Source organism: Alternaria alternata (assembly GCF_001642055.1).
Source record: "Alternaria alternata strain SRC1lrK2f unplaced genomic scaffold CC77scaffold_14, whole genome shotgun sequence".
Lineage (NCBI taxonomy): Eukaryota > Fungi > Ascomycota > Dothideomycetes > Pleosporales > Pleosporaceae > Alternaria > Alternaria alternata.
In genome coordinates, this window is record NW_017306203.1 from 569993 (window position 1) to 596350 (window position 26358).

Here is a 26358-nt window from a genome sequence, read left to right on the forward strand (position 1 = left end):
AGGATGGCCGTCTTAGATTGGCTTCGCCGAAGACAATGTAAGACGGCGGCCTCAGGCCAAACTGGCAGTCTTCTAAAGCTGGCATCACAGTGGATCAATCGCCGGTTCGCCTATGCCTATCAGAAAGACGTTCAGATAATCCTGTCTTTACCTCAATCGGAAACGCACTCAACAGCTAAAGCTACAACTATAGTGCACTGGAGGCTTGCTATACCTGAATGTTCGCCCATTACATCTTCACCCAAACATCCTCCCGTTTCTGCCGCCTCTTCGCTTCACGTGCAGCCAATATGATGAGCCCTCCAGCCACTAATACACTGCCCGAAAATGCCTGTGCTCCAGCATATGATCCCCCACTCGATGTAATGATAGCGCCACATACCGGAGAACCCAGTAACGCGCCAATTCCAATAGCCGCGAACACAATGCCAAACGAGGCTCCCATCTTAGACGTATCCGAGATAATGATGGGGACGATCGCTAGGGAGAGCGACTGGACTCCTCCGACAGAGAGACTGTAGAAAGTTGTCCACACGTATAGCCCGGGAGTCGAGTGTACCGGTATCCAGGTATACATGCATAGCGCAGAGCAGAAAATGAATGTTATGTAGACATTCATAGTACCGCAGTACCGGGCAATCAAACTTGGTAGTAGCCGACCTGCGAATCCGATGCCATTCAGAACCAGGGTAAGGTTGAGAGAGTCGGTGTATGACATTCCCCGCTTCTCTCGTGCATACGAACTGAGGAAGAAGAATGGGAAGAAGACGCCCAAGAAGGCCTGCAGTTCTGTCAGTGGTGTGAGTGGGGAGGCATAATGTCGACAACCTACCAAAAAGGATCCTACGAGGAGTAAGTTGAATGCAGTCTCCCTAAAGACTGACACATCCAACAGCGGACCCGACTTCCGCGCTGCTCTCTTCGGCTTCCCACACACCAGCGCAACCGCAAAAGTACCCAACTGTATAAACCCGATCGCTCTCAATGTCCATCCAAAGCCAATACTCGGCAACAGCGTTCTCACCATACTAGGGTAAATGAGTCCCCCAGTCACACTCCCACACGCCGCAATGCCTGTAACAAGCGGTAGCCTTCTCCTGAAATATGTCGTGACAAGCGTCGACATGGGCGTAAGTAAACACCCATTCCCAAGACCCGTGCAGACGCCCTGTGCGAGGAGAACTTGCCAGTAAGTCTCGCTCAGAGAAGTCATGAAGGTACCTAGTACAACCAGAAACGCTCCAGTGGCTGTGACATAGCGGTAGTGGCCTGCGTCTGTGAGACGCCCGCTGACGATACCGGTGAAGAAGAGGAGGAAGACGGCTATGGAGCCTACCCAGGCGATGTCGGACCGTGTTTTGTGGAGTGTGGAGACGTAGTAGGTTTGGAAGACACCGTAGGATATTATCATGCCCCTGTCTTGGTCGTTAGTAGAGTTTAGGTGGTTGGATTTGGGGAGCTTGTTACGCACCATGTGTTCATGATGGCGAGGAAGAAAGCCACGACTGTCAGCAGTGATAAATCAGCATCTCAGCGAACCGACTGTTGCCGACCTTGCAACTTACCTGCCAGCCAGGCTACTAAGCCTCCTTCGGGTGTTGTTTGAGCAGCTTCTCCCTCATGGGGTTGGTCCTTGACACTCAAGCTCGAAGCCGCTACAGTCGCCGACCCTGCGTCCTCATGTACTGCTTGGTCATGATCCGGTGTTGTCGAGGATACGTTGCTCTCATGGCCTTCCACAGTTTTGCTCCCAAACATGATGTGCTTATCTCTGACTAAGTTCGCCAGAGAAGGAGTGTTGATCTGATGAAAGTTCTGCGAGGAGATGCTTCTCAGTCGTGCCAGGGGTTGGAACTATATATGATGAATGGCTCACACCATTGATGAGATGAGAGAACTCCCCACTTGTCTGAGAAGTTCGTACGAATTGATAATCAGGTACTAAAGCCACGCTTTGCTCAATGACATGCAGTTTCTTAGGTGTAGATGAATTTCGCGCTATGCTCAACGTGGTACCATATGCCGATCCACAAGTCTTTTCACGTACACAAAAGCTCACAGTCTCTTGCTCGCTGGCACATCTAGTAGGATCATGTTCACAGACTGATGGGCAGACTTTTCCACTCCCTTGGAGGTTTTATTGCATGCATTACTGCTCGTCCTGTGTAAAATTGCCACTCCAGTTCTTGAAGGTTCAAAAAGTGCGTTCGCGCAAATGATCGCTCTACTCTTATACTATATGGTGCTTTATTGGTTAGGAAAATATACACATTCTCAGGCTTCATGATCGAGTGAGCCACTTTCCTAACACACGGATCACACATACTGCTGGACATGCTCGTGGAAAAGATTGGGCATTGTGTGTGAAGGAAGCTGAACACTTTGAGCAACCTCTTTAAACATCGCTACTAGGCACCCCAGATTTCAATATGCAATTCAAAATTTGATTTTACATGAGTGGTATTCCTATATATCCCCAACTCAATTGATCTCCACAGCCTTACCAGGGTTCAGCCAACGAACCTTCTCCAGGACGCCTTCCTCTTTGAATTCCTGCGCGAGCTCATTTCCACCTTGTTTGAAATGATCCCACGACTCGTAGTGCATAGGAACAAGCACATCCGCCTTAAGGTCCTTCAGGAGACGAGCAGCCTGTCGGCCATCCATGGTGATCTGTAAACTATCGCCTGGCTGACCCGGCTTTCCCTCATCGGTGAACTCGTAAAAGGTTGCTTTACCGCAATTCATGAGGGCGACGGTAATGTGGTATTTTTCTGCGATCTTCGCCAGCTCCTCGATGTATACGGTGTCACCAGAGAAGTATATGGCGTTCGGGCGACCATCAGCTGCCACTCCAAAGTCCTCAGTGTGTACAACGAATCCGACACATTCGTGTCCAGGCCAGTGCTTGCAGGGCGTGGCAGTGATGTGGAACATTTTTCCTGCGATGCGAACATCTCTCTCTTGCCAGTCGCTGAAACCAAGAACACTGGGCCGGGGGGCGAGGTTCTTTGCGCCATCGTTGGTTGTTACTACGTGACGGCCGTCGAGGAGTCGGCGTCCGAACTCATCGAGGTTATCGGGGTGGTTCTCGTGACTCAGGAGAACGGCGTCGATGTGCGGTAGTTCTTCCAGCTTCAGAGCCGGGTCATCGTGGACTTTGAGGGCTGCGACGTCGTTCCACTCGGTACCGGCAGGGGAGAAGAAAGGGTCGGTAAGGAAGATGATGCCATCAATGTCGAGGATGGCAGTAGCCGTTCCTATATGTGTGATGCTGACTTTGTTCTTGAACGTGGAGGCTGACATGTTTCAGTGTCGATATCTTGATGCTATTTGGAGAGGAAATTGCCGATGATAGACAATGTGTGGAAGACAGAGTATCTGGCTGGCGTCTTTCGATGCACTGCAGTGCAGCCACTGGCTTTATGCCAAATTTCATCAGTGATAAAGTCCATGGTGAATTCTAGTTTTGAGCAAGTCGAACGCTGATGAATAATGTACTCTCTTGCTTTATCATCAGCAAAAAATTCTCACGCGATTATGATGAGTCTTGGTAAAGTGAATAGGAAACGAGATCGATGTCTGGGTGTTGTGACGCTATAGCTGCAGGCGCTAACATCAATCCAGTGTAACGTCGGAACGGCTCTAACATCTGCATAGCTAAGCCGGCGCTAGGCTCAAAAAGGCAGCATTACTTCCTGCAATGCGCCTGCGTCACTGAGCTCACTGCCTTACATCCCAACGTTCAAGCGACACCTTCTCAGCTAATCTCATCGTAAACCAGCTCTTTTGGTGGTGCCCCACCCTACACTATTCGCTTCAGGAGTAAAAACCCGAACCCGATCTCTACTTTCCGATTGCGGTAGTATATCGCGGTCGCTTATTTGCTCACCTGTGCGTACCTCTGCCATGAAGGTCAGAAAAAAGAATCTCTGTGACACTTGCCGCAAACGCAAACTCCAGGTCTGTTCATATCTCTCTTTATTTTCGGAGCAAGTAGGCTAATTCTATTGGCCCTGGAACAGTGCGACGGAAAACGCCCATCATGTACTCAATGTGTTTTCAGTAATCGAACATGCGAAGGATACCCGGACGCCCTATTTGTACCCTTCGTTGCCACCAAAGCGGCAGTAAAGCCAAGAACTGCGCGTCCAAAATCGGTATCGCGGACAGCACAGTCGGTCTCGACGTATGCGCGATGTCCCTCCGCTGCTAAATCGGGTTCGGTTCAGGATAAAGATTCACCTATACCTTCCCGAAACGACACCAATTTATCCGGTGGTTCGCCTTCTCCAAATCGATCTTACACCCAGGGTCTTGCTACGATACAAGATAAAGTCGCGTTAATCTTGCGCAACTTCATTCCCTTACACGAGTTGGAGTTCAACTCGGCAGACGCGACTGAGCAATGCTCGCGGTTCTGCGGCTCCTGGGCGAAAGCCCTACCCGAGCTGACCGCTGATATGACTGGCCCTTTTGCTCAATGTTTAGATTCAGCCGTCAGTGCTTTAGCACTATCCATAACCGCTTATCGAAATCGCCAGAATCTCCTAGATGCTATAGTCGCGCAATACGAGGAGAGTCTTCACCTCCTAGGGCAGAGTCTTGCGGCTGCAGGAAACACTTGCAACAGTAAAATTGTAGCAGCAGTTATGTGCTTGGCGCTCACAGAGGTATTGTCACCCACTCAGGAGTCCAGTTGGCTAGTACATGTTGAAGGTGTCAGCAACATGGTACATCTTATGCCGCCCGGATCCTTCGCATCTGGTATCGAGCACATTATGCTTATGGGCTTCAGGCCACTTTTGGTGAGTATGCAGCTATGTTGACAGATTCTCCGGTCTAATTGTTCTATGTGCCAGATACTAAGAGCCTTCATACATCGCAAGCCCACTTTTTTCGCGGACGAACCATGGCTCACACTACCCTTCCAATACCATCAACCTGCTCCATTGCAGAGTTTACTAGGTGCCGCTGCACACATCCCTGGTGTTCTGGAAAAAGTCGATGTTATTCTACCTCGTTCCTGCGATCGCGCGGCAGCGACTGCTGATCAACTCATCACAGAGCTATTGGCGAGCATATTACGCCTCAAGACGTGGCATAACTCGTTCTTGGCAAGTACTCCGGAGGTACTATACTGTTCTCGAAACGTAGAACACGATTTTGGTGGTACTTTCGAATCGCTATGGTACCCAAGTCTCGGTATCGCCAACATGTTTGTCTACTTTTGGGCTTTCCAGCTTCTTTGTCTTAATGAGATTCGAGATTTGTTGGACCGGTTCCCACATTTGAAGCATACGGTGCATGATGGCGCAGCATACAGCGCAGAGGCTTTCCGAGAAGAGTGCCTTGAGCTTAGCACCTGCATATACAAGAGTATGGAATATTTGTTACGGACAGATTTTATGTTGTATGGAATCTCGTCAGCAGGGTTTCCGTTGAGCATAGCATACAAGACGCTCCAGTCGGACGCTGAAGGTCAAGCAATTCTGGAATCACTCGACCACTCGATCATCACTCGGTGCAAAATCAGGGGTGTGGGAGATTGTGCAGACGGCCTTTGCGTATGACGCATTAAGACCCTCGGTTGCACGGATAACCAGCGCTTATGCCAAGGAAAAACAAAGCATGTTGCGCATTCGATTTGCCATTGGCAAGAAGAACAAAAGATAATACGACTTTGATCTTGTCGCAGATGTCATTCACTGGAAGCAGAATTAAGAGTACATTACAAGCATCTACCATCATGGCAATCATCGTCTACGTCTCAAGACGAGCACCGGATCAGTTGTTACACTGCGCACCGTCCGTCATGTTAATCTCGGTATATACCAGATGATCTTGGTTGATGAAGCCAACAGCAGTACCCTTGTTGCAATCAGGAGCTTCTTGACCGTAGCACCGGAACGTGGTTGCGGCACTCTGTGTTCCACCGATTGGTTTGGTGTCCAGCTCATAGATCTCGGTGCGCGTGTGAACGAAGCCCATAGGGGTGAGTGGTAGACCAGGTACACCGTCGATGTGGTGCGTGATGCGAATGAGGCTGCCGAGTTGAGAGTCGCTCGCACCAGACAGCTTGTCAGTGAAATCAGCGTATTGTTGGTTGCCGACACGGAGTGAGCCCATGGTGTATGCGGCTTTTACGGGAACACCGTTGGACTTGAGGTCTGTGTAGGCGATACTTGCTAGACCGCCTCCCAGGCTGTGTCCGACAATGATGGTTGAGTAACTTGGTTTCTCGGCACGGAGTTCAGCAAGCGCCGTTGTCAGGTCTTCTTGAACGGAGCGCCACCCGTTAAGAACACCGCCGTGGACTTGGCAGCCGGTGCAGCCTGGTGCAGTATCAAAGGGCATGAAGAAGAAGTTGAAGTCCGTTCCGAAATCTTGGACTGAACTTGTGCCAGGGAAAGAGACGATGAACTCTTTGGCGGCATCATCTTGGAATACAGCGACTTGAGTGTCGGATAGAATATTGTTGACTGTGCGAACGAGTTTTGATCCAAAGGGCGGGCTTTTGCATGTTCCGAATCCGTACACGAAGGTTGCGAGTGATGCTACTGCATATCTGGTGTATCGTTGCAGAACTGGGTAGAGCTCGGGTTGGACTGTTGAGGTTAGTGATTGAAGATTGAGAACATGATTGATGTGGCATACTGAGTTCCCTAGGTCTTGTTTGTCTGTCAACGAGCTGACGAAGGTCAGCCGGAGCTGCTTGAACGATAGGCGCAGCAAGCGCAGCGGCAACAGCGAAGGTGGTGAGCTTCATGACTATGTGATGATCTGCTTCTCAACAACAACTCATCCACGAGAACGCCATCGTGTTATATACACATTCCTCAACACGGAGTAAATCCCACGACTCAGCGCAAGAGTTGAGCCGAGGGACAAAAGCACGCTCTAAACACCCACCCTCTACAGCCCACGCATCGCGTGCCATGTAGATCGCCCCTATGCGAAGCTACCAGCTGTCAGGTACAGAGCGTTGCTTGGATGACAGGTCTCGCGCCATCCAATGTTTTTGCTCTAAAAGGGGTCTGATGCAGCCCGGTGGCGCAGAGTGATCGTTGTGACAGGTTGGAAGCGACGGCTTTGAGGATTTAGGGCGTGTAGCGCACAGCCGATCGGCCTGTTCGCACTTCTTTTTGCCGCTGCGCCTCCATATTAGTGTATCGAAAACCACAATATAAACTTCTTAGCCTCGGGTTTGCGCTCTTTAGCAAATGTAGGGCGCGCGGGAATGGCCGGCAGCACATGGACGGAGTGGGATATGGGGGATCGCTCCAGGCTTTGTGAAGATCGACCCCGCACTTATTCTCATCGCGGTTGACAAGCCGGGTCGACTTGCCGTTTGGTGGCTCTGCACGCTACAACGCTGCTACTACAGTGTCGCGTGGTTGTACATACATAGTCGGAGTACTACCCGCACCTGTCCGGCGATTCGATGAAGGCTCATGGCGTCGCGACGGAGAATTTTTCGGTGCAACTAAAGGAGTGAAGCTAGAAGATTTAAGGGAACATGCCCGCTCAGAATATCAGGCCAGATGTTGAAGAAGTTGGGTACTTGGATATTCGCAAGGAACAAAGTTTGATTCCGGCGTTACACGGGTCGGAACTACAGGTACGCCGTCATCGGAGATTTCCTTTTGCTAGTACATCCTACTACAACGCGGTTCTAGAAAATATATAGATACCTCGGCTCTCCAGACTCGACTATCTTTCCACGTTGCTTGACACTACGGCTTTGAGAATGACAAATGCCGCGGGCGCAAGCCTAGGAGCTGTCTCCGCGATCTGAGGACTGCCTCTTGCGATCACCAGACAGGTTTTCATCTTCACCTTGCATGAAGCGTTACATAACAATAAACAACATCAAGAACATATCCCAGCATGGTAATAGTCCCATACTATATCCATATCCCTGTATCGGTGGCTTCACGCACGAAGTATCTGTCGAATCCGGTCAGCAACTGATCCAATCAAAGTTTATTATGAGTAAACATCGAACAGAGCCATGAACTTGCACATCAAGCTATGCTTTGGTTGAGCGGGCACAGAATGTTTTAGCAAGTCTCGTAGTCACAAAATACACAGTTCAGATACTAGGAAACAAGCCAAGCTCTATCCTTTGAAGGACAAACGTAGTAGAAGATGGGACATCTTGAACGGCCGTGCCCTACATTTTTACGAGAACAGTTTGACGGAACTGCAATGTCGTCTATTCAATCCTAATCTGGCCAGGCATCTTCGAGAAACTATATGCTACAAATAAGACCAGTACTCCAGAAACAGGAAGATAAAGACAGTACACCAAACGAACAACATCATAAACAAGTCACGATCTATCTGAATCCAAAAGAACAACAAAGACCCCACAGAGAGTCTGCATTCACAATACAGTCTTATCGTCATACTTCCCCCGCTCTTCCCCTAATGTCTCCTAGCTTAATATTGTCATCCATTTCGAACAGACGTCGATTGTCCGCAGCCATTAATCCGATAGGTTTTGTACCCAGTTCCTCGTCAATATTCTCAGGTGTGACAACGCCCGTATCCATTCCGCTAGGACTGGCCTTCGCGCTACCCGCCACCTTCTTTGGCTTGAGCCCATATGCCGTGTTAAGCTCCTGGCGCATCTTATACTCCTTCTCAAACCATGTCAAGCAGAAGCCCAGGCCAGCGAGTATAGCGAAAACGATCCACACGCACTTGAGACTCTTGGTGAAGGCGTTGACAATCTCAACCTTGATTATTGGGGATGTAGCTTGTGTGGCGATGAAAGAAGCGGTTGCGCGTTGGTAGGCTTGCCCGTTGGCAAGTTTAGCGCGGGCAGATTCAGAAGAGATTGTTTGGAGAAGGCAAGCGAAGCGGACGTTAAAGACGGCACCAGGAATCGCGACACCAAAGAGTGAACCCGTGCCACGAAGAAAAGCCCAGGAGCCTGCACTCGCACCAGTCGTAGACTCAGGAAGCTTTACCTGAACAGCAGGAAGCATAGTGCTGATAACTATGCCGAGACCTGCTGCTGTGACGAGTTGGAGGGTAAGCCAAACGCTGATCGAGGTGCTGGCTTCGAGAAGTGTGCAGAGGCCTAAGCCGAGGGTTGTCAGGGAGAATCCGACAATGTGCATGGGTTTGTATCTGCCCCAGAAGCTCAGTAAGGGGCCACCGACTGCTGCTAGAACGACGACGACGAGGGTTGTGGGCATGACTTCTACACCCGATTGTGTAGGCGAGGAGCCCTTGACGGCTTGGAAAAAGGGTGGGAGGTAGAATTGGAAGCCGTAGGTTATGAAGCCGTGCATGGTGGTGAGTGCAAAGGCGATGTTGGTGGTGCGGTTCGAGAAGATATGGGGTGGCATAATGGGGTATTTGCAGTAGGAGCAGCGTTCCCAGAAGCCGAATCCTACCAGCCCAAGGACACCAAATATCATTGGAACGACCACGGAGGAGTGAGACCAAGGTCTTGGAGCGCCGCCTGTGCTGAGTGCGACGAGTAGCATGAGGACGGAGCCAGTGAGCATGCCGCTTCCCACGTAGTCGACCTTCTTCAATTCCTCCTTGACGGATACTTCGGCAGTGTCAATACCACCACCGACATTTAACCATAGCCAGATTACCGCCAAGGAGATGGCGCAAACCGGTATGTTTATGAGAAAACACCATCTCCAGCCGTGCTCTGCGAAAACACCTCCAAGGAGCGGACCGAGAGTGGTGCCAATAGCGAAAGTAACGTGTTTGATAGCCAAGTACGGGCCTCTCTTTCTCAGGGGGACAATGTCACAGAGAATCATCTCAGCGAATAGATCGATGCCGCCCGTTCCCAGGCCTTGGACGATTCGTCCAGCAATCAGTACAGCGCCATTATGCGCACCACCACAGATTGCAGAACCGACAGCAAAGACGGCCACAGCAGCCATCATAGGCATTTTCCTTCCCCACATATCTCCAAACTGGGAGTATAGGGGTTGGAAAATGGTGCTTGCGAGCAGGAAGGCAGTTGCAACCCAGGAGAATTTGGTGCCGAGATCCAACGCTTCAGAGATGGTCGGAAGCGCGGTATTGGTCACGCTTCCCTCGAGCGCAGAGAGGAGAAGCGGAAGGCATATTGCGACGAAAGAGCGCCAAAAGCCCTCGGATCGTTTCCACTTGGCGGAAGGGGTCTGAGAGGGGAGGGAAGGAGGTAGTGTAGGGCGGCTGAGGCGCCGGGAAAGGCTATTCCTGTTGCAACCATTGTTGAAGGTTTGGTGTACTTTAGAAAGCGGATCGGATCCCAATTCTTCTTCAATAATGGAAAAGTCGACTTTGCGCTCCGCCGTTGTAGTAGTTATGGTTGTTGTGGAAGATGAAGAAGACATTATTAAAAATTAATTGAAGTTACCGCAATATTCTTGCGGTGAACTGAAGAGTGAGGATAGGGAAGAGAGCAGGCAACAACTTTTCTTCACAGCTGCTGCTCAGCAAAAATTCTTCCAGACTTAGGGTGTGGTACCGCGTCCACGTTGCTTCCAGCCCAACACACAGTTTGCTCTCAAAACCTCGTTGCACTGATCCTGTTTTATAGACACCTTTGACATTACTTAGCTCAACATATCCACTCTATCCATACAACAAACAAAGGATTGTTAAGAGATTATTGCATTACGAGTGTGTCGTCGTGTTTCCACAGGATGCAGGTACGGTACCGCGGTAGAGAAGATTCTTTGCGTCCAATTCAAATATGGATAGCGAATGGAACCGCACACAACTCAAAGACCCTGACAGATCTGGCTGTAGGGACACGTAATTTAGAGTACCTCTTCCTGTTCCAATCATTGTTGTGGATCATGCCGGACATGTGTAGCTAGACGGTAGTGGACTCGTCTCTTCTATCATCCTTTGATCGTTTGATTGGATCACCGAAGTTACATTCAGCTCTCGTCCTGCGCGCGCTCCGAGTATTGTCTCGTGCCGTTACGGGGCCAGAGGCAATGATGACATACTGAAGATATTATCGGCAGTTCAAGATCCTCTCGTCGTACTCCAAGACCATGGCCTTTGCTGTTGCCAAAACACCGATCTTATCGTGTGGCAGACAGTGCGCTTTATCGAAATCGAAGTGATGCTGGGTTGCGACGATGTGCCGTATCATATGCAGGTACTTTCGTTCGCCATACCGCATCGAATATGGCGAAGGCCCTGAACCGGTGTACGAAACCAAGAAAGAAGCGCCAGTCGAACGGGACAGATCGGCGGTACCAGACTTCCAGCAGGGTTTCCACTTAGTCGTTCATTTCCGTTCCTGAGCGAGACGCCTACACTGCGCTGCAGAGAGCGATTGCTGCAAGCTAGACGGTTCAAAGCATCGATCCAAATCTCCCTCACCTCGCGCCCGGATCCACAAGTTCAAATCCCGGTAACTGCATCCTGACCAACCTCGGACAACTCCTTAGCAACAAACTCGCAATCCGCGTACTATCACTCCCATCCCTCACCTCTTCATACCACCTCTCCCAATCTCCCTTGTTCACATAGGTTTCAACGTTCCACCTGATAATTCCCTCCAGCTCCCCTTCCTTCAACTCCTCCTGTCTCACGTGCTTAGGCCACGGATCCAGATTCCCTCCATAAGCGTGATGCACAGCGAAGGAACGGACGGCTTCGCGGTGGGGAGGTGAGGTCCAGAATAAGAGGGCCAGGGGACGTAAGTACTTGAAGTCGTCGCCGAGGAGGGTAATGTGTGTGTAAAGGTGAGCGGTTGCGAGGCGGTTTATGGAGCGCGAGACGAGGCAGAGGGAGTGCAGAGTGGTCCGGTCTGGGGTAAGATGGAACATCAGATCGAGGAGCTCGTTGGGCAGGGATTCGAGTTTGGAAGTCATAGTTGCGGTCTGACAGATGCTACTGTGCGCGCAGATCACAATGATAATAATGATGATGACGATGAATGCTACTTAGGTGGCAAGAAGCTGATGATAGGAATCGCGCGTGAGCTATGTAATAGTGTCTAGGGATGCAAGCAGAGGAAACAAAAGAGAACGCGGAATGAATACGCGCGCGATGTACATATCGATGAGCACTGGTGTGGGGCTATAGACATGTTCCATGTCATGGAGCATAAGCCAAGACAAGGGTCCATTCAGGTACGATGCACGGCAGTTGCGATGTCGCGATAATCCTCGGATGTATGAATCGTCCTTACCCCGCCCCCGCCATCACTAAGGCCTACATCGATTACAGCACAAGGCGCACGAAGAGACTAAAGAATCACGAAGAAAGCAGTGTTGTTCATGAAATCTATTTCGTCAAGACAGTAATCTACGTCACAGTTTCCGGGGATTGCTATCTGCTATCACGTCTACTTGAACTCCTTCATGAACTCCTCGTGGAACTTGACGATACGGCCAGTCCAGTCCGTTCCAGGAGCGAGGAAAGTTGTCCTGAAATGCAGTGTGCCTTCCTTCTGTCCGAATCCTGTACCGGCAACGACGCAGACACCAGTGGCGTCCAACATGCGGAAGCAGTAGAACTCATCCGGCGCGCGACCTTCCTTCTTGGCTTGTTGTACAGCCTTCTCTGGGAGGTGGATGGTAGGGAAAAGGTACATGGAGCCCTGTTGATAAGATTAGCTGTGTTGTGTGTGGCAGACCGTGGGATACGCACCTGTGGCTCATTGCACTCGACACCCTCCATCTGCTTGAATGCCTCATACAAGGCATAGGCGCGCTTCTTCAGTCCGTTGAAGATGCCATCGTATTCCTGCTTGTACAGCTCATAGCTTGGCTCGCCCTCCTTTGGTGGGTTGACCATCATCTCCACGATACATTGACCCAACACGGGTGGGCACAGCTGGATAGAGATGAACTTGTAGACTTCCTGCGCAACCTCTGGGTCGAAGCCGATAAGCTCAAAGTAACCACCTCGGTGACCGCACTCGCCAACCATGCCCTTGGACACCGAGTGCAGAGAAGCGAGCTCGAGGTGGTCGTACTGGCCTGGAGATTCCTTTTGCAAGTCGCGAAGAGCCTTCTTGAAAGAGATGAACTCGCCGATGAAGACGTTGGTCTGGTAGACCTCGTCTGCGATTACGACGAGACCCTTCTCGGCGGCAAACTTGAGCACGGCCTTGATGTCTTCAGCGGGCAGTGATGCTCCAGTGGGGTTACCTGGGTTGATAACGCAGATGGCCTTGACATCTGTGCCCTCCTTAACAGCCTGCTCGTAAGCAGTCGCAATCGAGTCAAGTGATGTGCCCCATGCTTGGTCTTCATTGAGATAGTATGGTACGCAGCGAGCGTCGAGGACGGAAAGGGTCGCGGTGTAGAGCGGGTACTGTGGGATTGGGACCATGATACCGGTCTCGGGCTTCGCGCAGATGGTGTGGAGGAGAGTGTTGACGCCTGACGAGGCGCCGTTGCTGAGGTAGATATCCTCGAACTTGGCCGGGTAGCCATCGCGTCCTGTTTTCGGTCAGCCGAGTTCAAATATGAATACAGTAGGATGCGCACGCTCGATGTACTCTGCAACGCTCTGCCTGATGCCTGGTGCACCCTGACTCTGACTGTATGCGCCAACGCTCTTGACCTCCTTGAGCAGCTTCCTCGCGCGCTCAAGCACGTCCGACTTGTATCCAAGGCTCTTGAGCAGAACGTCCTCGTGCTCCAACAGGCCAGGGTTCTCGAGTATACTCGCGACCTGCCTGAAGAATGTGATGGGCTTTTGGTCTAGCTGCTGTGGGTTTCCAATGTTGGCCGCGATGACCGTGTCGAAAGGAAGGTCCTTGCCCTCGCCTTTTGCCAGCTGGGCGCGGTACTCCTCCGACTTGACGGCTAGTTCACCACGGACGGCATACTTGGCTGCCTTGACGTGTGGGTTGATGTTGCCAATCTGCAACACCTTCTGCGGTGCCTTGGACATGATGTTTCGACTCTGTGGAAGATGCGACGGCGGAATATGAGTTTGGACCGGTAAGCGTCCAGCGAGGAATGGTGATAGGGTTTGAGGGGTGGAAGAGGTGAATGGTCTATAGAGGACTAAAGTGGTGAGCACACGTCCAGACTATAACTTAGCTCAGGCGAAAAGTATATCTCTCAGCGCTACTCAATCCCGCGACGTACTCGAAACACGTAGAAGATGTGCGTCAATGGCTGGTCTATATTTTTTATGCTGCGTCGCGTGGTGCCCCACTACTTGTAGAGCAGAGCCACTACGAGGCTGCCCCTCCATAGCTCGGCGCGTTGCGGATGTGCCATTCTCTTACTCTACTCGTCGGGCATATAAAAAGAGCAGCGGGATTTAAGTACCTCTAGAGCCCACGCTGCTACCAATTCGGCCATTTGCCATGGTTTGAGGGCGAAGTGAACGGGCACACACCCGAGCCGATGACGGCGACATGTTGATGGACCCTGATAGATGCTTATCGGCGGCTGCTTGAGGCGATGACCCCACCCTAGCGGGCGCTCAACCGACTGCTTGGGTTGGAGCTTGTTACGAGCGATGTAATGTAAGCGTGGGTGCAGGAGTGGTATTCGAGGACCTGAAAAACCGCGTGGGCTTGTCGCGAGGTTAAAAGGAATATTGCTTTTGCGTTATCTCACCGCAGGTTCATGACACTCTGGTTGAGCCGCAACCCCCGGAGATATCGGAGCTAGCCCTGGAGAGCCGTATCGCGAATATGGCAATGCGACGCGGGGAAGCTGAAACAGGACAGGCGCGGACAAGTCATGGTATGCTTTTCATTCAGCGGTCTTTGCGCTGTTGTCTAAGTCTACAATGCCCTCAAGATCATTACACATGCACTCGTCATGGCTGAATCTAGCCACGCTCACTGCCCCTCAGCCTAACGGCCTGGCCGTACTTCTGTAGCTTGGTGATAAGCTGGTCACCCTGCTTGACCACGTCGGCATACTGCTTGTTCTTGTCATCGGGTCGGTTTGTCTCGATGATGCCCTTGACGCGGTCGATGGTGCAGGGTATGCGGTCGGCAGCGATGAATCGGGCGAGGTCCCTGTTTGCTGTTAGTAAATAATACTAGGTTGTAGGCGTGGGATGCCACTTACTTATCGAGGAAGTCAACCGTGACACCAAAGTCCTTAGCCATGCTCTCGAGGCCGACAACTCTGTATGACTGGAGAAGCTGCTGGTATCCCCGCAGGCGCATCTCACGCACGTACCAGCCACGGTGCTCGTACATGTAACGGTCCTGGCTGAGGAAGTTGGTCTCTACTTCACCAAGAGCGCCGAAGAAGGTCTTGTAGTCGCCCTCGTACAGGCTCTTGACAAGCTTCGACAGCGGTGTGAAGTCGACAGGTACTTCCTTCTCCTGTTGTCCGCCGAGGGTGGTGAGATTGACAAGGGTGGGTACTGGTGTCGCTGTTGAGCCTGACGCATCGCCCATCTCTTCGTCACCAGCTGTTGGTCCTGCCGATGCCTGACCAGTGATTGCCGAGAGCTTCTCTTCTGAAGTTCCAACGATAGCCTTGATCTCAGGCGCATCCACGACCTTGGACTTGAAGTCGACACGCTTGAGCGATACAGAGCCGGCGAGGATAGCGTAAACGACGAGGTTTGAGTAGCTGCACAACTCGTAACTGGTGAATGTCGACAAGCTGTCAAGGAGCAACGGGGCGGCCTGTGAGTGTGATCGCACGGTGAGGTAGTGTAGACCAGTGTATGCCTTCAAGCGGTTGCGACGATCCCAGTCACCACCACTCTCTACCAATGCGCTTGCCCGGTCAATCGACTTCTTGGCCAGTATCCTGTCGCCGAAGAAGAGCGCAACGCGTATTATGGCAAGAACGAGGTCGATCTTGGTGCCTAGGATGCCCGTCTTCTCGAAGATGGCCTCGTAGCTGGCAATGGCTTTGTCCTGAATCTTGGTTAGATGTCATTCATGTGACCACATCCACTTCTCTTCATACCTTGTCGCCTATGCGGTTGTAGAGCTCTGCGCGCTTGCCCCTCGCCGCTTGTACTTCGGTCTCGCCTGCCTTCTCTTCGGCCTCTTCCTCCTCCTTCTGTATCGCCTCCAGCTCCTTCTCGCTCTCTGCTTTGAGGCTCTCGTACAGCTTCTCGTCCCACGATAGCGGCACTTCTAATGAGGGATTCCGTGTGGCAAGCATAGTCGCTAAGCTTGCAGACGGTCTCCGGTTCTTGGTTGGCTGGTCTGAGCTGCCCTCGCCCTGTGCATTCAAGACACCCTCTACCGGGTGAGCCAAGTACCGGTAGAGCGGCGCCATCTTGTTCTCGGTGATGGCATCTTGGACCGACTTGAGGGCGGATTGCTTGGCTTGTTTGGAGGCGGCGGGATTGGTGAGCTGGAAGATGTGCTGCGACAGCTGGAGGTCAGGGTACTTGGCGAATTGCGGGTCACCCATTTTGGACGCTTCTTTGAGATGTGAGGGGGCGTTCGGTGGTGGGTGAAGGTGGGCAGGGCGTGTCGTGTGCGATGTTGATATGATGATGATGGAGGCTCTGTCCGCCGCTCGACTTCCGACGTAAAGCTCGCGCACGGCCCTTGGGCGGTCGACCAGCGGAAACTAGAACCACTGAAGCTACGCAGAGTCGCTCATTTCACCTTCTCACTCTCTTTCCACATCATACGAGGTTTCAAGATTCGATCTTGACACAAAATCGATTCCTGCACGCCCATCGCATTACTACAAAGACTACCGACGTGCATCAAACGCGTCTCACTTCGAGGCTGGCCTTCAGACGCGTACTACAATAGTTTCCAGCATGGCGAGCAACGACCAAGGCAGAAAGCGCGCGCGCTCACCCTCGAGATCGCCGTCACGATCACCACCCCGCCAGCGAAAGCGCCCTGGGGCGGGTGCCCGAGTATCAGCCGCGGACCGCGAAGCCGCCCGAAAGCGTGCGCAAGCGAGAGAAGAAGAAGCGGCTAGGAGGGCACAGCAGGAGGCCGCACAGAGAGGTGTCCACGACGTCGTCAAACAACATTACAACTCGGTCCCGGAGCGAGGTCGTGAATGGCGCAACACAGACAGCAAGATCAAGGGACTGCGCAGCTTCAACAACTGGGTCAAGTCGTCCATCATCCAGAAGTTCATTGGCGACGAGCGGAATCTCAAGATCCTTGATGTCGGGTGTGGAAAGGGTGGTGATCTGGGCAAGTGGGAGAAGTCGAGGAAGGTAGAGCTGTATGTTGGATGCGATCCCGCAGACGTTTCGATCAAACAGGCCAAAGACAGATTTGCCCAGATGCAGAAGAAGAACCGGCGACTGTTTCATGGCGAGTTCTATGCCAAAGACTGCTTCGGGGAGTGGTTGGGCGACATACCCATCATCAAGGAAGTCGGCATTGATCCGGGAGCTGGCCAGGGTAACGCCATGAGCCAGCGTTGGGGCGGTGGTGGCTGGGACATGGTCACAATGATGTTCTGCATGCACTACGCTTTCGAGAGCGAGGCCAAAGCAAGAGGCATGCTACGAAATGTCGCAGGCGCATTGAAGAAGGGAGGACGGTTCATTGGCTGCATACCCAACTCGGACGTGCTGTCGCAGAAGGTCATCGAGCATCACAAGGCCAAGGGCACAGCACCACCTGATGTAGATGGTGCCGATGACGACGATGACCGTCCGGCCTTTGCAAGCGACGACGACGACGACTGGGATCCTGAGAAGAGTCTTGACAGCCCCAAGCCCGCTGATACGGAGCACACGAACGACGACAAGTCTGGAGAGTCGAAGAATAAGGAGAAGGAGAAGGAGAAGGAGGAACAAGAAGACGGCGAGGTTGAAGATGAGGGCTTCAACTTTGGCAACAGTATCTACAGCGTCAAGTTCCCCGGCAAGACACCTCCTGATGGCGTGTTCCGTCCTCCGTATGGCTGGAAGTACTCATACTGGCTCACTGAAGCTGTAGAGGCGCCCGAGTACGTAGTTCCCTGGGAAGCTTTCCGAGCACTAGCAGAGGACTTTAATCTCGAGCTTCAGTACCGCAAGCCTTTCAGGGAGGTCTGGGAAGAGCAAAAGGATGACCCTATTCTGGGTCCCCTAAGTGAGGTCATGAAGGTCAGGGATCGCAACACTGGTCGACTACTGACTTCGGAAGAGGAGTTGGAGGCAGCAGACTTTTACCATGCATTCTGCTTCTACAAGGTTTAATCGGGCAGCATCATCGGCGTTTGGGATCTGGCAGATATGCCTAGGGTATCAAGGTGGAAAAGTCGTTTTCAACATGTAAAATATTTGGTACTCTACTAGTCAGTCGTGACGAGTCGCGACAACAATGGAACATGTGCAAGAGGCCTCTCCCTGCAATAGCTGAAGACATGATGCATTGCGACAGCCATAACTCCACGCCAAGTGCCAGCCATGCTTTATATTCACATGCTACCAGACGCATGTGCAGACGGGAAGAATTACCAAGCCCAGTCACGTTGCTCGTGACGCAGATGGATCGAGTTGCCGAGGTCGGTCGCTCTTTCCCCGGCAAACGCGATCGAGCATCAAAGCCCGAACCTCCCTGCGCTTCCGCACTGCACCATCTCCGCATTCACACACCCCATACGTTCCTTCTTCACGTCCAACTACCCCTAAACCTCATCTCCAGACCAAGCGCATCCTAGTCGGACAAGAAGGAAACAGGAAACGACGACTTGAAGCTGGACTTCTCTCCCTCGCGGTATATCCTCAGCTTGTTCGTTGGAAGCAGCAAAGCCGATAAGATGGTTGCGGATGCGCTTGTCTATCACCCGACGGTGTCGCATTACCTCAAGTTCGTTGCAACGACCGGTACGCTATATTTCCCCCCCTTGTGTCATTCATGTCTCGACTCAATCCCCATAACCTACTATCTGCTGACAAGAACCTCCAGTCGGACGCGACAAAGTCCTCCGTACCCTCCAATACTTCTCTCGCTTCCTAGCATGGTACTTGTACCGCACGAACAAGCCCGCCTCGTCCATCGCCCCGTATGAAGCGACCAAGAAGACTTTCGGCGCGACGCGCAAGTTGATGCGCGTGGGCAAGTTTGTCGAGCACTTCCGCGCTGCGGCTGTGGCCAGTGACGCGAAGACTATGGACCCCGTGTTGAGGTTTACCGCCGTGGGAAGGCAGCTAGGATATGCGTTCTACATGCTGTGTGATAATGCTTGTGTGGTATGTGATGCTCATATCTGTGCGACGTCATTGGGAGATAAGGAAACTAACAAATCCCCAGCTCGACGCAACATCCATCCGCAAATCCTCCTTCGCCCCACGTCTCCTCCGCGAAGGCTACCGTGCCTGGTTCGCCGGAATCTCCTTCTCCATTGCCTCCGGCCTGTACTCGTACTACAACCTGCTCCAGCACTCCAAGACTATTACTTCTTCGTCTGACCCGGAGAAGGTCGTTGAGACGAAGAAGCTGCAGAAGGAGCTTAACGCTGTGAAGGTGCAGTTGATTAGTGATCTCTGCGATATCACTATTCCTAGCTCGGCGCTGGGCTGGGTTGACTTGGATGATGGAATTGTGGGATTGGCGGGTACGACAAGTTCGCTACTGGGGGTCTGGAGTCAGTGGAGGAAGACTGCTTAGGTGGGATGGTGAGAGAGGAGGGGTGTGTAATTATGGACTTGGAGAGATTGAAAGAATGGGATGTATGGGATACCGAACGTTGTTCTTGTCACTCGATTTATCTTTGTTTAATACTCCGATCATCTGTACATTGCTATTCTTCGAGACATGTGCGTTCCTCTCATTATGTCTCCTTCCCTACCTTCGCCGTTTATTGCTTATATATTGTCGGCTTGAGACTCTTTTTTAGCATTCGTAAGCTTTAGGTCTAATTTGGCATATTCCTCTTCCAATATCAGACGCTAAATGCCTCATCACATCTATCACAGATTTGGTGGGAGGGCTCTGTGGCGACCGAAATTTAGACAGCATGCATAGATGCGAGCAGTATGTGCATCATAGACCTAAGCGGCAGTAGAGAACTGGCGTAGGAACAGTGAACTGAGTCAAGTTTCATTGTCCTCATCATACTCGTATTTTGGTACCTCAGCCGTAGAGACTCTGTACTCCCTAGCAGTTCTGGCAGCCATGGCAGACCTATTTGTTGTGGTCGCTATGATAGCCGTCTTGAGAAAACTTGATATGATCGACACGTATGTACAAAGTACTGCATTGAGAAGAGATGCAACAAAGCAAAGAGAGCTGGTTATAGGAAAGCAGGAGTGAAAGTTTGATCCACGGTCTTTTTTGGAAAAACTTGCCTGATTATTAGGGAGTTTGATAGTGGGATGAAGTGGAACTACATGAAATTGTGGAGAAGATGTTGAACGTGCATGTATATGTGCAATTACCCGACCATGACCCCTCCTACAGTAACAACGGCTTATGTGCACATTCAGCTTCTTCCCCACAGACCCCGCCCGACAGACAGAATCAAACATGCTACCACCGAGAACAACGTAAGATCTACAAGGCCTCTAAATCGCTCATTAAGTAGTGCTCGTGCGATCAGACATCATTTCCAACATACTTTGACACTACGACTGGACCACAATGTATACCTTTCTGTAACTCCTCCGCAGGTTTATCAGAGATACTCCGAGAAGGAATACTCACCTCGAAAGATACATACTGTTTGGAAACAGCATACTGCTGCTGCTGCGTTTATCGTGACCAGGGTGTACAAGGTGACAGCCGCGGAAGATAGACCATTCTTGGCGCTAGAAACCGAAGGATCAATCAACCCTGCAAATATGCAGCACAAACCGCAATGCTGACATTTATGGGGAATCAACTGCAAGGATTGTTCACTGTTCCTTAAAACCCCGCATGGACAGTATGTGTGAAGTAGCAACAACACAACCTTTGGCCAGTAAGGAAGTGCAATAAGGCCAACATGGACATCGACAAAACGTTCCTGACCCAGACATCCATAGGACTGGTGTTGATTTATACCATCGTTTCCATCATACGCTTCTCACTACGCTCCCTTCCACCAAAATACTACCCTCCAGGACCGCCCTGCCTCCCTCTGATCGGAAACGTGCACCACTTCGCCTCCGACAAGCTCCACGTCAAGTTCTCCGAATGGCGTCAAACCTATGGCGACATCGTCGGGCTAAAAGCGGGTCCCTTAAACCTCGTCGTTCTCAACAGTGCTGAGGTCGTTCGTGAGCTGCTCGAGAAGCGAGGCAACATTTACTCTGGCCGACCTACTGACTATATCTTCCGAGAACACATTGTTCAGGACACGCAACACATTCTTTTCTTGCAGAATGACGCTTATTTGAAAAGATATCGGTCGGTGGTTAGATCGTTGCTCGGTCCTGCAGGATGCGAGCAAGCCCTGCCATTGCAGAATGCAGCAGGAGCGTATTTCGCCTATAGGCTTATCATGTCACCTGAGAAGTGGGAAGATCATCTTCACAACTGGGCCATGGGCACACCGTTGACAGCAATCTGCGGCCATCGAGGAGCACAGAAGGACAAAGATCTCATCAAGCTGTTCTATGACAACCAGAAAAACTGGCTGGAGCTGCTGAACCCCGGATCCGCCCCTCCAATCAACATGTTCCCCATCCTCAAGTACGTACCGGCTTTCCTGGCTAAATGGAAGGGTCAAGCCACAGAGCTGCGCAAGAATCAACAGTACTTCTACAAGATCATGTTGGACTCGGCTAAAGAGGAATTGAAGCTCCACGAGGCGGGTCAGAATGCTAAGCCAAAGGACTTTCTGTCTCTGATGGCGAGGCTGCTTCAGGAGCAGGACAGTAAGACTGGTTTCGACGACCACCAGCTCGCATATCTAGGCGGAGGCCTCTACGACGCAGCTGTCGATACCACGTATCTCACTTCCTTGCACTTCATCAAGGTCCTAGGCGCTTATCCCAAGATCTTGAAGCGTGCACAAGCCGAAGTAGATGATGTTTGCGAGGCAGGCAAGCCGCCTCGTGCGCAAGATCTGGACAAGTTGCCATACTTAAAGGCGTGTTTCTTCGAGGTAGGTCCTCTGTTCTTCAAGCTGTTCGTACAACTACTAAACGCAAGCAGGTTCTTCGCTGGCGCCCAGTGGCCACCGTCAACCTTCCTCACACCCTCGATGCAGACGATATCTTCCGCGGCTACCATATTCCCAAGGGCACGACCATCCTCCAGAACATCTGGGTTGATTCGCACGACCCAAACCTCTTCTCCTCACCCGACACTTTCAATCCCGACCGCTACCTCGCAAACCCTTACGGCACCGATCTTTCGGTCGAGGAATGCCAGGCAGAAGGTCGGAAACTGATTTATGCATTTGGTAGTGGCCGTCGCCAGTGTCCTGGTAATCTGTTTGCACAGAATGGGTTCTTGGCTATGGCGGCTAAGCTTGTCTGGGCTTTTGATGTGAGAGCGAAAGGGGAGCTGGACATGAGTGTCGAGACGGGGTTTCATGGTGGACTGTTGTTGGGTAGCGAGCCTTTTGCGGTGGAGTTTGTTCCGAGGAGTGAGATGCATCGTCAGGCTGTTATTGAAGACTGTGAGAAGACACGGTCGTGGCTTGATTGAGGCTATCAGCATGGAGAACAATGTCTCGAGCAAAGAACGTTAATAAAGATGAATCATCATCTTGATGGGGCGTGGTGTTCATTTATCAGCTACTTGCGCCATGAAAGTCCATCCACTAGCTGTAAACCCTTTACGCACATACAGATACACGCTTGCTCGCACCGCCAACGCTTATAGCCCCTTATCGGCGGCTCACGACGCAACGTTCCGTGATTCCATTCTGCCATCGCCTCCTCCTTCTCCCACCTCTCGTATGCCTCCTCGATCAAGCCGTTACACACGATCTGCGCAAGGCGCGGGCGCAAGTGCCGTTCCTGAGTCTCTGCCGCCACGAGTGCATCGACAGCTGCTGGTGTGGCTCCAGTACGGGCATTCAGACAGTTGATGGCGCTGGTGTCGATACTCCGACTATTTCATCAGAGCCTCTGGTGTGATGCTGACGAGAGGAAAGACGTCTCTGGGGAGTCTGACTTGTATAACATATAGAAGTGGAACGGTGTTTAGTGCTTGGACGTGCGCCCCCCATCCCTTGATAACACAATTACACTCTTTTCGAGTTAACCTCCGAGTAGGTTGCATTCATGATGAGATGAGTTTGCCGGCATCCCGTTGAGTCGCAATACGGTGTTCAGCTCAGTATCGAGAATCGTATGTGTATCCATTTTGAGATCGCGTGTGAGCTGCCTGTATGAATGTTGACTGGCATGTGTATATCCGACAACATGAGAGCAGGACTGTTAATAACATTATGGCCAGGCTTACTGGGCATGGAAGTTCCGTGATTAGACCAGGCTTCGTCGCTGCTTTGGAGCTGCGAATTATTTAGACGTCGTGTTTTTAATATCTCTCGGATACTTGGCGGCTGTACTACAAGGGATGAGGTGAGAAACGTCCTTTCAGCACAGGCTGATGACGCAGAAACCGACGTCCTGCCGTAATTGCTCCGGCTTTGCTCTAGATCTTGGGGTAGAAGATAAGATCGACTTGGGTGACCATGATAAGCCCGAATGTGGAAAGGCCAAGGTCAAAACCCAGCGCGAACCTTGGCTTCATTTACTCATATGTTCTCTAAGCAGCCGCATGTGGGACCTTACCACCGGAACGTTTATCGTCCGACTAAACGGGTGCACTGGCAGCGGCCACGAGTCGCGTGTTTCTCCCAGTTCCGTCGTCACGCAAGGTGAACCTGCTCTTGGGTCATACAGTGGATATTCAGGAGGGGTTCGAGAACAGTGTCGGAGAACCATCTGTTCAAGGTAACGCTCTGACGGCCCGAGTCCTAGTGGAAACCATCTGGCAAAAGGCTACTCATCATGATGCAGGATCAATATCGAGACCTTTTGAATGGGTATGTACAGTATAGTATGTTATAGATGTATGTGGAAGCGATCCCATAGAGAAGCGACATATTCGAGCTCGACTGAGCCTGGCAATCTCGGTTCGCCGTTGGACGCATCAGTGACATCCATGAAGTGGGCAGCCAGCGGGAACGGGAACCGCCTGAAGAGCCATGTTGAGTTTCTAACCGTTGAGGATAGCCACCGGATCTTTTTGGGAACCAGGGTCCGGGTCAGTGTGGATCAAACGGTCAACTAATGACTGGAATGACTGGGGCGCTTGACTGCATTTGCAATCAAATCTACAGATCTTCCCTCCGACAAAGGTAAATTGGCCGTCGCACAACGCTCGATTTGAATTCCTGATGCACCCAAAACGTAACCGTTTTGTTTAGTGACGAAACCAAGCCTTTCGTGTGATGTACGCGAAGTGGTCAAGGCGTGCGCAAACGAGTTGGTTCCCACGAGTGGTGGGAGTTGTAGATGCAGTAGGTTTTCCGTCCTTCCCCAACCAGACTCTCACCCTAAAAACAACCCCGGTAATGTGAGCATGTGCAGTAGTGAGAGTGATACTGCGTTTGTGGTATGGCCTCGAACGATGGCGCGCGTGATTCCACGCTTACTGTGTACACCCTATTGTGATTGAAGCGTTAATTCTCTTCCTCATCTTTGTAGCGATAAGAAAGCAATTATGCCGAGATGTAAGCTGTACAGTCAGGATAGCTGAGAAAGAGCAATATAGCTCCAGAGTCCAGACATCGTATTGTGCCTTGGGTAGTCGGAGCCGAAGGGTGTGTTGCTACGCGACGACGTTGGGCAACTGCCCTGTTGATCTCGGATGCTTTTTGCAGACCCTTGACGGTCATTCATGACCCATGCATCTTCGTCAACGCTCCCCCTACACCCTTTCGTTTCATCGCTCGCCATCTGACCTCATCATGGATACAGACTGCCGGGTGGGTTATGTGAGCAGCGTTGCGTTGATACGAGCCAGCAAAATTGGGGCGACAAGAAGGCACGGTGACTGGTAATTGCTGCGGCGTTGGCTCTTCTTATGATGTCTGACCCATTGTGCAGCAAGCACGCACTTACCACGACTCCCTTATAGCAACACGTACACCGTATTGAGGAGTCGTAAGATTCCTAGAAGCATGAGTCGCTGGAAGAGGCCCGGCGGCCTCCACCAAATCCAGTGGGGTTGCGCTTGCAGGCTTCCCTTGCCGATATGTCCCCGAGGCGTAGTCCTCAATGGTTTGCAACCCCGAGGGCTCCAGGCTGAAATAGCCATTCCCGATAGGAGGTCAAAAAAGAAATGGGACAGAACGGGATGCTACCTTGACTATCGCTGCGCCGCTACAGAACCGTCGTCGCGTCATGCCCGGCAAAGCCCCGTCGAACCCGCGCGCGTTCGACGGCTAGTTGTCCCCGATAACCTTTGCGAAACTGTAGTTCGCGTCCAACTAAGTCGAGATTGGCACTGGTTAACGACTTACAAATGCCATGCGAACTATTCGTTAGCCATACGGCGCGGCCGAGATCACCATCGCCGCTGTGGTCATCGTAGCCATGAGACGTTGCAAACAGGGGTACTGGCTATAGTTGCTCGCTTCGAGTGGTGGGCCCCGGAGAGGAGTGAAACCGAGTCATCTAACCTTGCGGACCGTCAGTGTTCCAACGACCATTCATTCCACATCATGCTCCTTCCCATGTTCCCATTCTTATGAGCGACGCCACCAACGGGAGCTTCCTTCTTAAAGGATTGGATCTTCAAAGGGATCCCCTGTGTAAGATATACTCGAGTCTCCTGTATACATCATCCGCTTTATTGGCTGCCCAGAATCGAGCCGGCTTTCTTTCCTTCAGGAACAAGCGGCATTGCGGCGCACCTTTCGCGGGATTGGAGCAAGGCTAGAAGAAGAAAAATCAAGAAATGGAGTGCATATTGAGCACCTAAAGCAAACCTAAGCAACAGAGTTCTAGGCTATCTTGTTTCAGCCATCCGCGATGCAAGGCTGTTTTGCGGGGTACCAATCAAACTCGACTGTCGGCAGAGTGCCCGTTTGCCACCACACCATGTTTTTCTCGTCGACCAGTTCCTCATTCTGTTCAGCTAGAATGTAGCTGAACGACCATCGATCGAACAACCTTCATGACTTGCTCGCGCCCCCTTTGATGTGGATCCATGCGGCCCCCGCGTTGTAGTTTGAAGTCAAGTGTGTAAACGATAGGTTACTCTCTTAGTCTAACACTGTCAATTAGAAAAAGAGGCGTCGTCAGGGACGCAAGTACCAGTGTCTCATGACGACCGAGGGGAAGTAACCCTTACGCAGCAATCATCACACCTATCACAGCAGGGATGCGGACATGTACAGGCTTACCTGCCGCTAGTTGCACGACCCCATTTTTGATCCTCCATGCGGGACAGCAGGGGTTACACCATGTGTCGTAGGGAGGGTAACGCACGCATGTCATGACTTGAACGTTCGGCACGAGAGACCCACCGTTCAACGTATTAGACCGCTACACCTCCTCGTCTGA

General features: G+C 51.6%; 10 protein-coding genes across 10 annotated transcripts; 4 read left to right on the plus strand and 6 right to left on the minus strand.

Annotated features, from left to right (window-relative positions):
* Positions 1-141: 141 nt before the first annotated feature.
* On the minus strand, positions 142-3578 carry CC77DRAFT_992257 (MFS general substrate transporter). The gene is made up of 4 exons (XM_018536383.1): positions 2520-3578; positions 1472-1529; positions 833-1415; positions 142-781 (listed from the first exon to the last, which is right to left on the minus strand). The coding sequence occupies exons 1-4, from the start codon at positions 3304-3306 to the stop codon at positions 230-232; spliced, it is 1980 nt and encodes a 659-aa protein (XP_018384411.1). The 5' UTR covers positions 3307-3578; the 3' UTR covers positions 142-229.
* A 331-nt stretch (positions 3579-3909) lies between these two features.
* Positions 3910-5573, plus strand: CC77DRAFT_1010214 (hypothetical protein; the record flags this gene model as incomplete). The annotated part of the gene is made up of 3 exons (XM_018523631.1): positions 3910-3963; positions 4026-4808; positions 4863-5573. 3 exons carry the CDS (start codon positions 3910-3912, stop codon positions 5571-5573), a joined length of 1548 nt encoding a protein of 515 aa, XP_018384412.1.
* A 107-nt stretch (positions 5574-5680) lies between these two features.
* CC77DRAFT_178534 (alpha/beta-hydrolase) lies at positions 5681-6934 on the minus strand. The gene is made up of 2 exons (XM_018530493.1): positions 6658-6934; positions 5681-6608 (listed from the first exon to the last, which is right to left on the minus strand). The coding sequence occupies exons 1-2, from the start codon at positions 6767-6769 to the stop codon at positions 5788-5790; spliced, it is 933 nt and encodes a 310-aa protein (XP_018384413.1). The 5' UTR covers positions 6770-6934; the 3' UTR covers positions 5681-5787.
* Positions 6935-8263: 1329 nt separating this feature from the next.
* On the minus strand, positions 8264-10333 carry CC77DRAFT_1021834 (MFS general substrate transporter). Its single transcript, XM_018525342.1, has one exon. The coding sequence runs from the start codon at positions 9927-9929 to the stop codon at positions 8409-8411; it is 1521 nt and encodes a 506-aa protein (XP_018384414.1). The 5' UTR covers positions 9930-10333; the 3' UTR covers positions 8264-8408.
* Positions 10334-11260: 927 nt separating this feature from the next.
* CC77DRAFT_178583 (hypothetical protein) lies at positions 11261-12178 on the minus strand. The gene has a single exon (XM_018530494.1). It carries the CDS (start codon positions 11856-11858, stop codon positions 11361-11363), a length of 498 nt encoding a protein of 165 aa, XP_018384415.1. The 5' UTR covers positions 11859-12178; the 3' UTR covers positions 11261-11360.
* Positions 12179-12334: 156 nt separating this feature from the next.
* On the minus strand, positions 12335-13893 carry CC77DRAFT_939218 (alanine aminotransferase 2; the record flags this gene model as incomplete). The annotated part of the gene is made up of 3 exons (XM_018534666.1): positions 12335-12589; positions 12640-13436; positions 13485-13893. 3 exons carry the CDS (start codon positions 13891-13893, stop codon positions 12335-12337), a joined length of 1461 nt encoding a protein of 486 aa, XP_018384416.1.
* An 897-nt stretch (positions 13894-14790) lies between these two features.
* Positions 14791-16352, minus strand: CC77DRAFT_1032396 (26S proteasome regulatory subunit RPN7; the record flags this gene model as incomplete). Its single annotated transcript, XM_018526732.1, has 3 exons — positions 14791-14983; positions 15036-15844; positions 15897-16352. 3 exons carry the CDS (start codon positions 16350-16352, stop codon positions 14791-14793), a joined length of 1458 nt encoding a protein of 485 aa, XP_018384417.1.
* Positions 16353-16449: 97 nt separating this feature from the next.
* On the plus strand, positions 16450-18384 carry CC77DRAFT_178596 (guanine-N(7)-methyltransferase). The gene has a single exon (XM_018530495.1). The coding sequence runs from the start codon at positions 16714-16716 to the stop codon at positions 18100-18102; it is 1389 nt and encodes a 462-aa protein (XP_018384418.1). The 5' UTR covers positions 16450-16713; the 3' UTR covers positions 18103-18384.
* Positions 18385-19729, plus strand: CC77DRAFT_178597 (peroxin-11). Its single transcript, XM_018530496.1, has 3 exons — positions 18385-18732; positions 18815-19098; positions 19160-19729. The coding sequence occupies exons 1-3, from the start codon at positions 18666-18668 to the stop codon at positions 19514-19516; spliced, it is 708 nt and encodes a 235-aa protein (XP_018384419.1). The 5' UTR covers positions 18385-18665; the 3' UTR covers positions 19517-19729.
* A 903-nt stretch (positions 19730-20632) lies between these two features.
* On the plus strand, positions 20633-22700 carry CC77DRAFT_178894 (cytochrome P450). Its single transcript, XM_018530497.1, has 2 exons — positions 20633-21935; positions 21986-22700. Exons 1-2 carry the CDS (start codon positions 20832-20834, stop codon positions 22481-22483), a joined length of 1602 nt encoding a protein of 533 aa, XP_018384420.1. The 5' UTR covers positions 20633-20831; the 3' UTR covers positions 22484-22700.
* The last annotated feature ends 3658 nt before the right edge of the window (positions 22701-26358 follow it).